Source organism: Blennius ocellaris (genome assembly GCF_963422515.1).
Source record: "Blennius ocellaris genome assembly, chromosome: 6".
NCBI classification, from domain to species: Eukaryota; Metazoa; Chordata; class Actinopteri; order Blenniiformes; family Blenniidae; genus Blennius; species Blennius ocellaris.
The window spans coordinates 16,999,154-17,016,133 of NC_137655.1; the positions used below are offsets into that span (position 1 = coordinate 16,999,154).

The following is a 16,980-nucleotide window of genomic DNA, read 5'->3' on the forward strand; positions in this document are numbered from 1 at the left end:
CAGTTGGGTCAAATTAGTCTTTTGACACTCCCTTTCCATTCATCAGCGTTGCTTACTATAACTGAAAATGCCTGTCTTCCGGAAGCACTTATCTACATGCAAACCCAACGTGTAATCTATAAGTAAGTCAAAAAAAACATGCCAACGCGACAAATAAGGGCTTGTGACTTAAAATCACAATATTAAGTCACTGCATTTGACAGAAGCTAGTCCCTTTCTTGGGTTTATTCAAACAAAGGCAACGTAATGGAAATCATACTAGCACATCAACACTGAAATTACCTCTATATATTATTAATCAGTGATTTCATTCACAAATCTTCAGATAAACACTTAAGGGGAATTAAATTAAAAAACTTCTTAAATGAATTTTTAGTGTCATTTTTATTTAACTTGCAAATTTATTCAAAAGACAAAACACAATTGAGGTATCATCGAAGCAGAAAAGGCATATTCATTTTTGGAACAGACAGTTAAGACAACTTGATTATAAACCAAGAAACTGTTCATTAAAAAAAAAACATGGATGACAGGTAAACACAGTGTTCAGTCCCTACATTCTGAATACACAGTATATAGATAATAATTTATATTAAATGACATAAAACCAAGAGATATCATGTAACTTCACTTCAATGGGGGACGATGATACCAGTCACTCAGGTACAGATGTGACAATGATGACAAGTTGCCATGCCAACACCACTCCGATTGGTTCTTGTTCTGTCTTATTTGAAAGGAAAAAAAAAATGTCCTGGTCGCTGAAGAGATTTATCAAGGCACAAAAACAAAATTGACAAAGAGCTCATCAGAATCCTCTACGAGGTTGCAGACTTCAGATATGCGACAAGGTCAGATCTTTCGTTCTTCTTTTTGATTCCAGCAAAGATCATCTTCGTTCCTGGAATGTACTTCTTGGGATTCTCCAAATAAATCATCAGGGTGTCCTCCTCCCAGATGATGCCTGAACATGGAAAGGAGCAGTGAGTGAATAATGCTGAAGAAAAAAAAAAAAAAAACAACAACCAAAAAGCAGAATTCATGCGATTTAAATATTATCTATATACCCATACACTATTTACCTTTGCTTTTGTTGGCGTCAGTGTAGTTGTAACCGTCCGCCTGGCCTGTTTTGCGTCCGAAGAGTCCCCAGAGATTGGGTCCAACCTTGTGCTTTCCACCATTCTCCACAGTATGACACTGGGCACACTTCTGGACAAATGCCTTCTTCCCCTTGTTGATGTCTCCAGGCATGGTTTCTAAGGAGGAAAGAAAAAAAAAAGAACAAGAGGTAATTAAACACAATTTCTTTCTCGTGGGCTCCACACGTCTCCAGTCTCTATACTTTGATAGATATTTGCCAGTTTCCAAAAGTATTGGCTCAATAAGCAATGGCAGGATTGTGGGCAATTTAAGCACATGAGGGTTTTTTTTCCAATGTAAACCCCAATGTATTAATTTAGCTGTCATAATTCCTGTGGTACATGTGCTCAAGTCCCCTCTGGTTAGTGAAGAGTCATTATTTGCAGCCCTCACAACGATCACCTAAACCAGATCTACGATATTTTTGGGAATAATTTACTCACACAAGTCTATACAATAGGTGGGAAAATACATTGAAACGCTTCCTTTTTTGTGTCGAATAAGAACGTAATCCCCTCATTTGGCCGCACGGTGGCGTAACTTCCTCGTTGCACAACAACTCCAAGGACTGTTACAAAACTTCACCAAGTTTATTTACGTAAAACAGCCTCTTCAAATACAAAAGAAGCTTGGGTAATGTCCGTAGTTATCAGTGTTATATGAATAATGTCTGTCAAACTTATTTAATAGGTATAATATTCGAGATTTTAAATGAAGCTCAATCATGGTGGAAGCTGCGCTTCGGAAGAACAGAAACTAAACTTATTTGTATAAAACACTTGTCGGAATATGTTTATTCGTGTAGTTAACTCACTTAGAAAGTTTATAAATAGGCTATTTCCTCTGGGAACACCGGCTCGAGACCACGTTGCATTAGAAGTAGAGCCAAGAAGCTTTTCACTCGCAAATAAATTCACTTCATGAACTCCCACCGCCAGAAAACAACTTCCCTCTTTCGATCTCTCTTGGTATTTACGGTCTTACCTTCTCTTGGCGAGTGTTCAATCGGTTAAAGCTGACTTCTCTCTGCGCGGGCTTCGGCCTTCGACCGGCTCTGCTTCACAAACGTGCTCCGTTTCCCTGAATTTACTCCCGGTACTACGTCATCGGTCAGCTGACCCGTTTCGTCACCCTCCGCGTCATTGGATGACCGTTGAGCACGCGCCGGGGACCCGCCTTCATAGGTTGCGCAACCAAAAACTTCCAGAATGATTTTCACGGTCACCCGATTTTAATATGAACTTCGTATCACTTTTTTGAGGACACAATAATCAGACATTTTTCCCCACACGAGTTTATTGAGTTCAGCATAAGAGCTGCGTAAAACACTGTGATATTAATTCTACATAACAGGGTAAATAAACACCTTTTAGGGGTCATTTTTATCAGGATAAGTCTATTTAACCTAACCACACGTACTGCCTTGAAATGTCTTCAGAAGTATTTTTATTTGTGTAGATTGTATTGTTTTAAAATTGGAACTGTTTTGTGTTTTAACCGTCAATGTTATTGCCAATGGCTACTAACATGCCAACTTTTTGTCCTTTTTAGGTTTTTTGTATGTTGACTGTTGTAACATGAATTTCCCCTGGGGTAAATAAAATATCTGCCTAATTCTGTCCATCAAATGCAGTACAGTCACTGGGATTTCTGTATGTATGTGCATCACACTAGTCTTAATGGCAGAAGTGTTTTTTGGGGGAGGGTTTATAAAAGAATATGATCAATGAAATCCCAGATTGGATAATTGGTAAACAAACAGCATAGAGGTTACCACAATAAAGTATTTTGAGTAATTATAGGGGGAAAAGAGATATCCAAGATAGTAGCATGTGTTATAACCATGATAAATAATGAAAAAATCAAGAATACAAAATACAAACATTTTGAAGACTCTTAGGAACCCAAAGTGGTAAGAGCTTTTCAGAGTTTGTATTTTTTTTTTTTTTTAATCCATCTTCTAAACCTACTTCATCGAGTTTAGGGCACCTCAGTGGATGATGTGCAAAGGTAGTGTGCCACAGGTTAGCGGACCATCAATATACTAATAGACAGAAAACCACCAGAAGAGGCACCAATACATTTCATATTCATCTTTTGAATGTTGGAGGGTCTGAGTCTTATCCACAGACATACACACACAAACACACCTGTCCAGTACATTTTTAGCTTGTTGTAGGTTGTTTAGATCTCCTTCAATTGAATTCTGTGACTGGAAGCTAATAACTCGAATAAAAGTCAGTCTGGACACAACTGTAAATGCATGTTATTGTTTTGTTTTTCTTTCTACAGTGGCAGAAATAAGGAATAATTTCTGTTTTTTCCTCCATTGACACAAATGCTTCTCATGTACTACATTGTTACATTGTTTGACAATCTTTCCAGTATTGTGAACCATCAAAATGTCTTTGTGATTTATACAGTTACAATAAAACCAATAAAAGGAAAGTTAAAAAAAACAAACCATGCTACAAGTCTCCAATGTCTACACTTTCACAATAGACACAGTTGTAATCTTGTGAGGTTTTCTATCACTCTCCTAAACTGTGTGAGAATGTTATTTCAGTGTTTCAGAAATTGTATAAATGATCTTAAAATGTGATTGAGGTCATGCTGCAGTGGGCTGGAATAATTGCTCTAACAAAGGAGAGTAAAATGTGTGTCATGTCAAACTGCTTGAGCTCAGGGAAGAAAAGGCAGCCCATTAATTCCAAATTAACAAGCTGCCTTTGTCATCACGCACACGTTTACCGATTCCTACCCTCACAGGATTTATACAATTCACTTGCTTGTCCTACAATAGAAAGTTACTGTGAAAAATTGTACCTATGACAAGGGATATTCTGACAATGATAAGTGTTGAGACACAGGAAACCTTAAATTGGAGCATGTCAGAGGCTGGGTATGTCTGTCATAGAACCTGATACCCAATTATTTTGAGACTGACAAATGGGAAGAATTTATTGTTGCCTTTACCTTGTGGATAGCCTATTGACTTTTGGATGTAAAATGTTCTCATTTAACCCCACAGCACACTCTGACAGATTACCAAGGAGGCCTGTTTGGCCCAAGGCATTAGGTGTTCTCTAGTGTTGATCAGAAAATATTGGATTCAAAAAAATTACACAGAAGATGTAAAATTTGATTCAAAATGGAAATTAAAAAAGAAAAGAAAATTACCTCAAAAGAAAAGTGTAACCACCAAAAATGAATAATAGCAACAACAACAAAAAAGTATGGCATATAAATGTTTATAATGCAAATCAGCATACTGATCAATTAAATGTATATAAGACTTTAAGTATCAACTTTGATCAAAACTCAACAAAAAAGAAATGTGAAATATTCCAATAGGTCTGCAACTTGAATAGTGGATGTCACTGAGTCAAGTGAGAACATTTACATGTCTGTGCCCAGGGGCAAACTGTTTCATAATCTACCCAGGACTGTGTATAACAATCCCTGGAGCACACCAGTTTCCAAGATACTGGATTGGAGAAGCAAACACTAATGAGCACTATATATAAACCAAGGTTTCCTGGGTCACCTCAACATACGACATTCAAAAGAGTAAGTATGTCCACTGACCTGCCAGCATTCTTTCACTGATTGATTATGTGTATAATGCTTCCATCAATAATATTATCTAACCGAGGTCACCAGCAGGGTGAAAGACCACTCTACGAATCAGTGTTCAAAATGTCAATATCATTGATGGCCTCAAAACAATCCGGCATAACAGGTCAGGACAGTCAAGCACACGTCACCGATGAGCTACTTGTACTGAAGGTATCAAAACACACTGTGTTTATTTATGGTGTGGTTGGTGGCAGTTTTGCACTAAAAAGCCCTTCTTAGAGGGTTGATCTGGTATTCTGCTCTTCTCATGAATGGTCAGGATAGCCAGACAAATATGTCTCTGACAGTGTGTGTGTGTGTGTGTGTGTGTGTGTGTGTGTGTGTGTGTGTGTGTGTGTGTGTGTGTGTGTGTGTGTGTGTGTGTGTGTGTGTGTATGTGTGTGTGTGTGTGTGTGTGTGTGTGTGTGTGTGTGTGTGTGTGTGTGTGTGTGTGTGTGTGTGTGTGTGTGTGCGTGTGCGTGTGGTTCAGCTGTGGGAATAACATGTATAAAACGTGACATATGGTTGAAGTGCGTGGCAGCACCTCTGTGGCTCCCCACGTGGCAGCAGCCGCTCATTACTGTTACAGTTGGGTTGAGCCGTTGCCAGGCAACCATGTGTTCTTTTACTTAGGAAAAGGTACGAGCGGCCAGAACAATTTAATGCCTCAGACGCGCGAGAGAGTCCATTTCGCATTATAATATACACGCTTGCTCAGTGACGCTTTGTCCTTTATGTTTTGAAAAGAACGGCATAATGTTTGACCTCTGTGAAGGCAGAAGGAGTAGAACGAGCAGCAGGATAGCCTCTCTCTCTCTCTGTCTCTCTCTCTCCCTATTCAAAACCGCTCCGGGTCCTCGACACCTCCGAGTCCGTGTTTTGCTCGATACTCTGTCGCCGTGTCTTGCGAGCAGCCGCTGTCCGCCGCTGTCTGATCCAGTCCGGTGATTAGTTCCCGCTCAAAGCCCGTCTTGCTGCAGGGAGGAGCGAGCGCGAGCGGAGTGCAGTTGAGCCGAGCTCGAGCATCACATCCCCGCATTCAAGGAAACGACCAAGCACAGCACTTTTTTTTTTCCAATTTTGGACTTCCCACAATGTTCTCGTTCTTGCGTGGTGCAAGTGCTTGACAAGAATAAATTAAAGGTGGCCCGTGCGGATCCCTGTGGAAGGCGTCAGTGTTTGAGGAGCTGGGAATCTCTAGCCACACAGTCAAGGGAGACCCCACTCAATTGTTTTCTGCGCCAAGAACTGTAAAGACATGGTCATCACTCCGCAGCTGTGGTAAGGCGGGCAGCTTTTCTCTTTCTCCTTCAAAGCCTGAGTCAGTGACGCTTCCAACGGGGGGAGAGCCATGTTATCAGAATACACATTTTGAATGGAATTTTGCACAGCTGTGGCGTTTCGTGCACCCTCTCAGAACGAGACCCCCCCCCCCCCCCCCCCGACCCCCCCAGCATCCTTTTGTATTTGCATCCCGAGGTAATCTACCACTACATGTCGGACCAGTCAGACATGACCACCTAGCCAGGGCTGAGAGCTAGCTGCTGCTGCTATAGAATCACCCCGTGTCGCCAAAACATCGCAGCATCACCGGGATCCAGTCCCAACATTAAAAAAAAAAAAACATGGACGCATGAGTGTGTTAAAAACCATCCAGGCAAAGCCAACTCTTGAGTGACTTTGAAGATGTGGACATAATGCGTCACTGACATTTTGACCTTTTTTTTTTCTTTTTTTCTTTCCTTTCAGTGCCTTATGCTTTCTCCCACAGTCACGTGAAATAACGGCTTTAATGACCAAACCCGAACACCACGACACCTGCTCACAACCGTCTCTCCTCCCAAAACCGTGATGTTGTCAAGTGTCTAAATGACAACGGATTGAAAGTTAGCCAACTTCTGCCAGTCACAGGATTGTCCCACAATATCACTCAGCCTGCCTTTTTTTTTTTTTTTTTTTTACCCCCCACTGAAGGTCAGCCAGTGACTTTGCAGTCATTTAAAATAGATTCAAATCACATAAATTAAAGAAGAGCAGAGGAGGCTGGAGAGCTCAATGCATCTGTAGTTTGTAGCTGACACGCTTGCTTGAATGGATGTTGCATTGATCAGCAGTGATTATTGATTCTCTGATGTACTGCTTGTCCCCAGCCTGAGGAAACCTCCCGCTGAAGGTGTCCTGTCCCATTCGCGTCTCCTCTCTGCAAAAGCCTTGGTGGCTCATTCTTTGTCCCAGGGTGTAACGCCAGAAGCCAAACCTCACAGGATGCTCCAAATACCAAATCCAGATTGTGATGTTTGTCATACATGATTAGTAAAGCAGGCAGTAATAAATGGTGTGTGTGTGTGTGTGTCACACTCATCAAAACAGGCTGAGATACTCAAGCAGAGTTCAATATGTGAAAGTAGTAACAGTATATATAATACATGGTTTGAAATGCGATGACTCATCCATGGACGGTGTGTTTGTTTTCTGTAATGGTTGTTTTTGTAGTAATTCTAAGCCATGTATGTTCATTTTAAAGTTGCTAGCCCAATCAGCTTTTTGTTTGTTTTGTTTAACATTCTGTAAGTACAGTAGTTGCTGCCGTTCAGAAATCACTGGTACCTATCATTTAGTTTTGATTCCAAACTAATAGGACATGTTATTTACCTGGACATGTTTGTCTTTAGGAAAGCCTTACAGCACTGAAAAGATTAAACCTTAACCCCCCCCCCCTCAAAATAAAAAAAAATACAAAAAGAAACATTATGATGTTAACAAAGTATAGTAGTTTATGTCAAGCAACTGAGAAGATCTGAGCAAGTTCTCTGTGCCAACTTGACTTTCCGAACAGTTTCCGACACTCCCAAGTTTTCTAATATGGGCCGGAGTCAGACAGTACCTTAAAAGTATTACAGCTCTACCTCGATGATGTAATGCCGAGCAGCGTGGGATAAACTGGCTCTGTCCAGTTGGTGGTATTAAAAACAGAGAGAAAGAGAGAGAGAGAGAGAGACGGGCCTACTTTAAAGGGGTTGTGCTGCTCACTGCTTCCAGATGTCACAAGGTCTACATCCATTTCGCCTGCTGTTGTGCACACAGGTAAACGATCAAAGCATGGCTTTCTTGATCGATAAGCATTATTACCCAGTTGTAAATTCAGACAATACCTGTCCTCAAGGACCCGGTAATATAATCTAGGGACGTGAGTCTCCTTTGGTTGGCCCACCTGAATTATGCAAGAGAGAGTGGTGTGCGTGTGTGTGCGTGTTACATGATATTATGTTTCTTGGAAGTGGTGACAACATAAACATGAATGTCTTTCTGCTGCTATCTGGGTGCATTTAACATCCTGCTTCGTCGTGTTACGTGCTCGCGGTGAGGGAGGCTTTTAGCGACTGTTGCTTTTTTGGCCGTTATTGCACGTCAACAGCTGGATTGTTTGGACTTGAGGTTCTTGCTGTCCTTGACATGTTGGGTGTCTTATTTTCCTCATCCTTCTCATATCCCTCAAGCGGCGGGCACGGAGATGGTGGGGTCGCCGCGTTTTTTCCCCTGCCTCTCTTGACGCCCTCGTCTTCCTCCACTTGGCTTCACGTCAGGACAGATGATAGTCACGTCTTTATTTTTGATGCTGTATTGATCCCTGAAGGAGGAACTTTGACTTTACACTTGCCACCTCCACTAAGGGCACAGTACTTATTCAGCGGTGCACAAACAGCCCTGGAGAAAAGTGGCGTTTTGTTGAAAGACCTTTCAGTGGAGGGAATTGTTTTTTTTTTACAGCAGGTGTCTGGAGTTTGTGGTTGTCGCTCCACTCAAACCGTTTCCTGTATTTTTATTTCGTTTCAATTGTCTTGAAATGACAGGAAACTAGATCCTATATTTGTATTGTTTAGTATCGTGATAGTGCCAAAAGAAAGATAGATAGATAGATAGATTTAGTTATTGTAGCATATATCAGTGTCGAGTCAGTGCATCACGTGCACACAGTAACTGAAAAGTATAAATATCTAAAAATTGATAACACAAATTAATGTAGATAAATGCTAAAGACCACTAAAACGTAAATAGTAAAAACAACCACGTAAATAATAAATGGCACAATCCCATTAGTGGACTAAAAACATGTACGCATCATGAGTTATTGTTAGCTGTTTTTAGTTGTTTTTTTAATTGCTGTAGGATAAAATCTGTTTATAAGTCTGTTATCACTTGTTTGTTTGCTACTCCTGCAACTACTTATGCTCCTTCAGCCGGAACCTCGAGACGTGGGGGGGCCCTCCTCCAAAATAAAACCCCTCTCTAAACATTGCAAACATGTCCGGGGATCTCTCAAACATTAATTTCCACATATTTTTGTTGTCTTTAGGTTTTGAGCTGAAGCAGTACTACATTCACGGACGGCCGTGGGTTCAGGAGTACCGGAAAGTATTTCTGATGCTGTTGGGTTTCCAGTAAACTAAAGTTGCTGTACCTGTAATGCATCTTTGCTAAGAATTCTGCCACCGCAGCAATTTTTTCCAAACATTGCCAAGCGTGACACATTTACTGTACAGCTGCCTAATAGTGTTACCATTTTGAAAAAATAATGCAGCGTCGCGCTTCATTGCAGTCGCATCAAAAGTGGTCCTTTGGCAATTTAAAGGGTTCAACGCGTCGGGGTTTGAGATTAGAGTTTTCTTTCATTCAGACGGTGACACAAACTCCATCTTGCAGGATTCTTCACTTCTTAGCTTTTACTGGCCTTTTTTTTTTTTTCCTTCATAAAAATCCCAAGTGTTTCTAAAGAGCTGCGTCCACTTTTACAAACTAGACAGTTTTATAATGTGGTAATAGTAATAATGATGACCCTTCTTATGTGATGCATTAGCAGTAAATTTGTAAACAAGAAATGAAGCTTGAGTTTTGTTTTCCCTTCATCATTAGGGTTGTTGACGAAGCTTGTTTTTTCGTGTCCCTCGGGTCTGGACTAATGAACCTCGTGTGGATCCTGAATGTGGAATCTTGCAAGACATTTTTTCATTGCTTTATATAACTACAAGGGCGGCTGTGGCTCAGTTGATAGGGTGGGTCGTCTTTCAGTCGTAGGGCTGCAGGTTTGATTCCAACGTCCACATACTGTAGCAAACAAATAAAAAATAAAAAAAGCAAAATATTGGGTTCCAACTTTGAAAATTTCTGCAATTCTTTGTGGTGGAAGTGGTTGAAAATGCCGTATAAGTGAAATCAATTGACAACTTTTACTTGCTGAGGCTGTAAAGTGTCATTTGATGTTTTCAGAAAACGTCCCCATGACAGTGTTCATATGGCGATTGTGAAAACTGCCCTTTCCTTGAAGAGTTAAAAAAAAAAAGAAGACAGAATTGCTGCTGGTTTTTTGAAATTAAGCTGAAGTTGCATTTTGAGAATGAACAAGGATAACCAGGAAAGGGAATTGAAAGTGTTGTGTTTTCGAAACATTGCACGGCCATGGCGACACTGTCCTGAGCTGGAGCCGGGTGATGAGTTTGAATTCTGCGAATAATTCCGCGCAGCGTGTTTGTCAAAACACTACAGATGTTGAGGCCGCTTTAAGCGTTACCTCTCATTTGTTTTAAAAGAGCAACAGTCGCCGTGATTTCCCTGCAGCTCGACACTGATCTTAAGTTTTGTTCCAGACGACAGAGACGTTATTGGTAGCGGCTTTCAGTGGAGATGATCTGACGCTCACATGATTCGGAGGATCCCTTTGTGCAGTGAACTGCTCGTTTTCTGTAAGTTTGGTGACATTTTGCCCCGACTTGAGGCATCCGGAAAGTGTCGCCTGAAGGGTCTTTTTCCCCAGACTGCCACATACTAGAGCTGTTGTTGGATTACATGAAGGACCCACTTTGTCTGTAGGATTCCAGAAACTTCACAACCCTTCTGTTCAGATCTTCAAACCAGGCTTTACGTGAGTTTGAGCTGCAAAAGTATGCCGTGTACTGTTTAAACGGGTTGTTATTAGTAACAAGATGTTTCTCAACATCTGAGGCTGGAGGCTGCGAGGGATAGAGGGCGTCATTTGTTGATAAATATATTAGGTCCCGATGCACGAAATGTTGTGGTCGTCGGCAAATATGTTGAATGCAAACATGTCAACTGAATTTCACGCGTTCAAGTTAAAAACCATTTCCAGTCACCGGAACACACAAATGACACGCAAGTGTGTCTTTGCGAAACGTGAAAACTTCTTAGATAGTCTTTCAAATAAGAAATGAAATAAAGACATGCAAATAGAAAGTGAGAATGTTACATATTGATATAAACACTGTATGAAGCTCACAAAAGTGCCGTGTTTTATTTATTTTTCTTGTAGCCAATACATATAACGATTGAAATCAATACATACAAAATCGTTGAGGCTCGACCGGCCTTTTTCCCTGCCGAAATGTAAATGACATTGTAAAAACAGTGTTATAGAAATAACTTAGATAATTGATAGAACTCTACCACACTAAAACGCCGGGTTTTCAGTTCCTGCTGAGTGTAAATCATTGTTATCATGAATCAATACAATGCTCAGGTGTTGCAGAAGGGCTCTGCATCTCCTCCTGCTGAGACACATAATCATGAACCGATTTAGAACAATAAGCTCATGACCAGTACAGTCCTGATCGGACGTTCCCCCCCAACGTGTTCCCCGGAGCTTTGCAAGGAGTAACACGTCAGTCTGTCATAATAAAAGTCAAATCAATAGCTCCATGTATGTCTGTCCAATATATAATGGTCGCATTCGTATTTACTCTATTGGCTATGGTAATGACTGCTTTATATAACTTATGTTCTCACATTGAGCGTCGGCTCAACTGAAATTGTGCTTTCATTAGGAGAGTTCTTGGATTAGTGCTGGTGAACTGACATGGTCTGCCAAATTGATAAAATGAAGTGAAAAGCTGTTACACATTTTCACTTCACTCTTTTGATACGAGTACAGGTTAATGTATTTTAAAGTACATATCACTGAGAATTATTCAAATTGTAGCCTAGAAACTACAACATGCTCAACCATTTATTACAAGTGCTTTAAAAACCCCTCAAATATATATATATATTTTTTTGTTTTTGTTTTTCTTATTATATCAAGAAGTGCAGAGTGAATCGGTTAAATAGGCTAAGTGGAATTCACTATCTGGTTGGACTCGGTGCCTTGCCTTACAGTAGCTTACACCCTCGTTGGCTTAAGCCAGAGCAGGGATGATGACGTCGTTGAAGGATCTGAATTATAGATTATAGTCTGTGAGGATACTGGACAGTTGCATGTGATCATGCAGGCTGTTGTAGTGTGCAGAGGTTCCCTGGCAGACTGAAAGCCTGAGAAGAAAGACCTCCTGCTGTCAAATCATTGGGTTGCCTTCTTGAATGTATACTGTGCATTTAGTCCATGATTGCATGTTGCTGTATATGTTACTTATATGTATTTTTAGAGTTTGTCTTTGAGCTTTAAGTTGCAAAAAAAAAACACTTCAAAGTGTTAAGTTAAGAGCATTAAGTCCAACTTCAGCCAACGTTGTCTGCAAACGTTTCTATAGAATTACTGTATTAATTGTTACCAGCTATCAGTTTGTCATTATTTGAATAATAAACAGTGAAAACACTTTTTGTTTTTCGTGAGCAACAGACCACACGGCGCTATTCGTCTCCGTACTTCATCAATCGAGGAACTGTCTCGTGAATGGGCTCTTTGTTAGGTTTTTTTTTTAGGTTCAACATCTTGATGTAGCTAAATTAGACAAACAACAAATGTCCCTTACAGTTGGACGGTAATATTAACAACATCCGATTCTGAGCGTGTGTTAATTCTGGCCTCTTTTCAAACGTCAGAAGCCACGAGAAGAACACCCAACGTTTTCCCCTCGAAAATAAGCGGACATTTGCCCAATGTAAAGATCCCGCGTGCCGCTCAGTGTCTCGTCAAGCACTCCCTCAGCTAAACAGGGTTTGTTTATCTGTTTGTTTTCTGCTATCTGGCAATCAATGTATGTTTTTCACAGTGCTGAGACCTCCCGAGAGCTCAGACAATTACACGTCACCACTGCAGGTAGTATTATGGGTGTCAGCATGGAGCAACACGGTGTAATGACTAATGAAGAAAACAAGCGCTTCCCCTGCTATTCTGCACAGAAGGTTAATCAGACATTTTCGGCACAACACGCTCATTCGAAATATGCCTTTCTCTTTAGTCTCTGAGGGTTTGGAGGTTAACTTTGAGCATGTTGATATTCTCTGGGCTGTTGCCAGTGTGACGGCATAAGGAAGGTGAAACAAACCTGAAAAATGACAGAAAGGCGACGGTACTGAGATTTTAAGAGATTTCTAGTACAAAAACACTTTGTTTTAATAAATGTATTCATCTTTTCATCAGACGAGATATTGACTCAGTTAATATATAACTACTGGATTTCCTCAGTTGTAATCAGCAAAATAGTGTTTCTTGCTGCACTGATATATTTCGTCACCACACGGGTGAAATGCCCATAGAGGTTAATACAATAATCACTACGCTGGATTATCCTGGAGATGAAAAGATGCAAATAAACAGAAGCGATTATGCTTTATTTTTTTAAATGTCAAAAAGGTGTTTGCTAATACAATGTAAATGTCAAGTGGTTGTCACTGCAGCCTCACATTGGGATGTCGGAATCCAGACGCTGTCGTTTTTGACTGGAGTTTGTTTTTTTTCACGGCCGGCCTGGATTATCCTTCGACGGACTGCTTTCATTCAACAAGCCAATTCCCACCGTTTTTCTCTTGACTTTGCTCACGACTCCCGTCACTAAAATGTATTTATTTTTTCGTAATCATATTTTATTTCATATATTACATGAACACAAGGACGAGGATGAAGGGATGCAGTCCAGATTTGAGAATGTTCAATGAAGTGGATCCCCCCCCCCCCCCCCCCCCAAAAAAAAACCAACCTCTTCTGCCATATGCATTTTGGGTAATCCTGAGAGGCACCGGTCTAATAACAAACATGAAAGGCTTTTTTTTTTTTTTTTTTTTTTTAGGTATGCACATACAATGAGAGGAATGTTAAAACCCCACGTTTCATAAACAGCTCACAGAGCTTCAGCCGAGCATACACACACACACACCATTCACGGGTGGCGGCTTTAAAAAAAAACAACCTCCATTTATGGCTGCGTTGGCTTTTATGATATTTAACGAACGGCGCCGCGCTAAAATGAGGAACACAAAAGTATGTAACTTCCTGCCGCTTGTGTTTCAGATGAACAGCGAGCCGTCGGCGTGAGGAAGTGTCAAGAGGATGCTCCTGGCCCGCGGGGCCCAGTCCTGAGGGAGGTCCGGCAGAGGCGAACCGGTGTGCAACACCATGTCGCACCATCAACACTATCCGCGGGGCCCGCACGGCCGCACCATGAGCACCGAGGACAGGAGTGCTGCACTCGTGAACAAAACGTCCACGCCGGTTCACAAGAGCGCCTCCTCCTCGTCCTCCTCCCAACGCGACAGTCGGCAGGTAACGGAGGAATCCGCCTGGGAAGTCCATGTCTATGGATCTGCAGCGTGTGGAAATGAGTACGAAACATGAGCAGAAGGCGCAGGAGGAGGAGGGAACGTCATCGTGGTTTGGGCCAGCCTTATAAGCAGAAGGCCCTTTTATCAACTTCTCTCTAATTGTGATCACTTCACTTGCCCATTATCAGCTCCCTCAAGACTGAGGTAGCGACTCTTTTCCGGAAAAATATTCTCCTCCATGTGCCAGAAAGCGTTCTAATTGTCTGACAGACAAATGGTACATCGCTCCTGCAAGTTAATCAATGTCAGTAACCAGTGTTGGAGAACATTAGCCTAATTCTTAAATTTAGCCAGGGGGGGAGGGGGGCTTCCAAAATCCACAGTTTAATTCAGGCTATGTAAAGCGTTTTACTAGTGAACTCACAACATCTTATCCTCCTCGCTGACACAGTTTCACATGCATATTTTATCGTCTTACTCCCAGACGTTTCCCAATGTCTCGAAAAATCCAATGCCCGAGAGCAGATAAGCAGGCACATTTGCCACTCATCATGGCGGCTGGCAGCACCGCTGCAGTGTGATTGTCCAATCACTGACAAACTCCCCAGCATGTCACAGAATTTTAACATGAGCTTCTCGGTATTGTAGTATTGAAAGTCGTAAAGGAGGCAGAAGCACTCGCCCCCACTGTCCGTCACTCTCTGTTCCTATTTCCCTTTTTTTTCCCCTCATGGCTTTAGCCAACACGGCGTTCTCTCACGATAATAGTGAATGATTAATTCCGTGTGAAAAGTTAATTAAACGAAGGCTAACCAGCGTTCAGCTTTACAAGACCTTATCAAACGATTAGCTGACTAATCAGCTCCGAGAAATCCGCCCCGATTCCCCTGGTTGTAAATAAGAGCCGCGCCGAGCCGATTGGTAAACAATGCGATAACCTCTTGTTTCACAGTTCATGAGACAAGTGCTTAAACTTGACCCCCCCCCGGGCCGGAAGCCACCCGAAGCCCCCCCGGCCCCCCCACCCCCCCAACTGTCTGTGCCGCCGTGTCACTGTGGCCGCGCCGAAACGGGACACCGAAACTGGAATCTCTGACATCACGGCTTTTCCGTCGGCACCGAGGGATGAATATTTCATGAGGGACAGGCGGCGGCTCGGTGCTCCACTGAACATGTGGCACCCTGTGGTATGCTGTGAAGGGAGCTAGGTGGAGAAATGTGGGTTGGGGGGGGTGGGCATTAAGAAAGTGCAGTGGAAAGGCACCGCTGCCCGATGAAGCAGACTGTTAACCCTTTACAGACCGTCTGTCCGCCGTTCCTCACACACCCCTGTGAGTTCAAAAGAGGAAGCTTTATTTATAAATCTCTTTTAACGTGTTAAGTGGAGTCAAAAAAAAAGAAGAAGAAGAAGAAGCCAAAAAAGGAGCTCCCGAAATATAAACGGACGTCACCGCTCAGTGGATTCCCCTGATCTTGTGCACCTGCGTGGTTGAGCCCTCGGTATTATCACAAAAATCGGCAGCATGGCAAGAATTTTATTGGGAATGAGCCTTTGATTGTTGCAGCCGCTCCTTGTCGTCGTCATTTTGAGCAGCAGAATGGCTTCAGTCCCGTCGCTGTAGACGATCCACACCGATGGAAGGCCATTTTTTTTTTTTTTTTCTTCACATCAGTGTGTGTTCACTCTCCAAAACCCAAAGACAAAAACAATTTCACATTTCAGAGCTTTTAGACTTCGGCCAGAATATTAATTTAGTATTTGTTTTAAATCTGTTAGAGCATTGCAACACCACAGATCGATGTGTTATTAACCGCCCAGCCAATGTCGATTCATTCAGAAAAACTGATCTGGAGATAATTTACTACTTTTTTGATTGGACTTTTCTGCTAATATATTATAACAATTAAAAGTGGGGGGGAAAAGCCTCTTTTTTGTCCCAGATGTTACCACCCTGAAAATGGTGAGAAACCTGGATTATTAAACTGAGTTCACAACTAAGACTTCCTTTAGCTCACAGGAATGAATGATGCACGTAATGTCAACTGTAAATGACAGACGTTATTAACAGCAGCAAGTTGCTTTAGCCAAATGAACCAGAAACACCAGATAAAGTTCCAGTGTGAATTGAGCGCAGCAGAGACTGGGAGGATAGTTGTATCTCAGCTCTAAATCCATGTGACGTTTTACTAAATTAAATTAGCTCTTCATCTTACCAGAGATGTGACGAGGGACACTGATCATCTCTGGATCACTTCAGGATTCCTCTGCTTCAGCCACAATTCAGTATTCAGCATTAAGCAGTCATTTATTTGACATAAAGACCTGATTTACCAAAAGTTTGCACGTATGAAATCGGGCAGGTGAAAACTATATCACATTTCATTTTTTGAACAAACATGTAAAACAATTCAGCTTCCAGTAAAATGTCTTCATGTAAACAGATCCTAATGCACATGGAGCCATCATTTGAATACACCTGTGCGGTGTCATTCTTACTTGAACGCAAACTGAAAGTTGCATCTATTCGCGTGAGTGTGCAATTTAATTTGGAGTCAAGATCACAATCTAACACTGTGAATATCTGGACTGTCACAGGTTCAGGATTTTGACTGCGATGCCAAACCAGTAAAGGTTTTCCTGCGTCACTGGGAGTCTGTTCATGTCTCAGTTGCCTTATTTCTGGAGATTTAAGACATCTTCTCCTACTTTATTTCTGTTATGAATAAGTTTCA

The 16,980-nt window shown here is 41.6% G+C and overlaps 2 protein-coding genes across 3 annotated transcripts in view; one reads left to right on the plus strand and one right to left on the minus strand.

Moving 5' to 3' along the window:
- Positions 1-365: 365 nt before the first annotated feature.
- LOC308131690 (cytochrome c-like) lies at positions 366-2,252 on the minus strand. The gene is made up of 3 exons (XM_080498516.1): positions 2,128-2,252; positions 1,083-1,259; positions 366-964 (listed from the first exon to the last, which is right to left on the minus strand). Exons 2-3 carry the CDS (start codon positions 1,252-1,254, stop codon positions 819-821), a joined length of 318 nt encoding a protein of 105 aa, XP_080354642.1. The 5' UTR covers positions 1,255-1,259; positions 2,128-2,252; the 3' UTR covers positions 366-818.
- A 3,563-nt stretch (positions 2,253-5,815) lies between these two features.
- The window catches only part of osbpl6 (oxysterol binding protein-like 6), a 33,028-nt gene continuing 21,863 nt past the window's right edge, over positions 5,816-16,980 (plus strand). The window contains exons 1-2 of one of the 2 annotated variants that reach the window (XM_080498009.1): positions 5,816-6,042; positions 13,997-14,248. In XM_080498009.1, the coding sequence (XP_080354135.1) occupies positions 14,102-14,248 (147 nt within the window). In that variant the 5' untranslated portion in view covers positions 5,816-6,042; positions 13,997-14,101. Of the gene's footprint in view, positions 6,043-10,391; positions 10,500-13,996; positions 14,249-16,980 lie in introns of those variants that run through there. The other variant, XM_080498010.1, reaches the window with a different exon arrangement.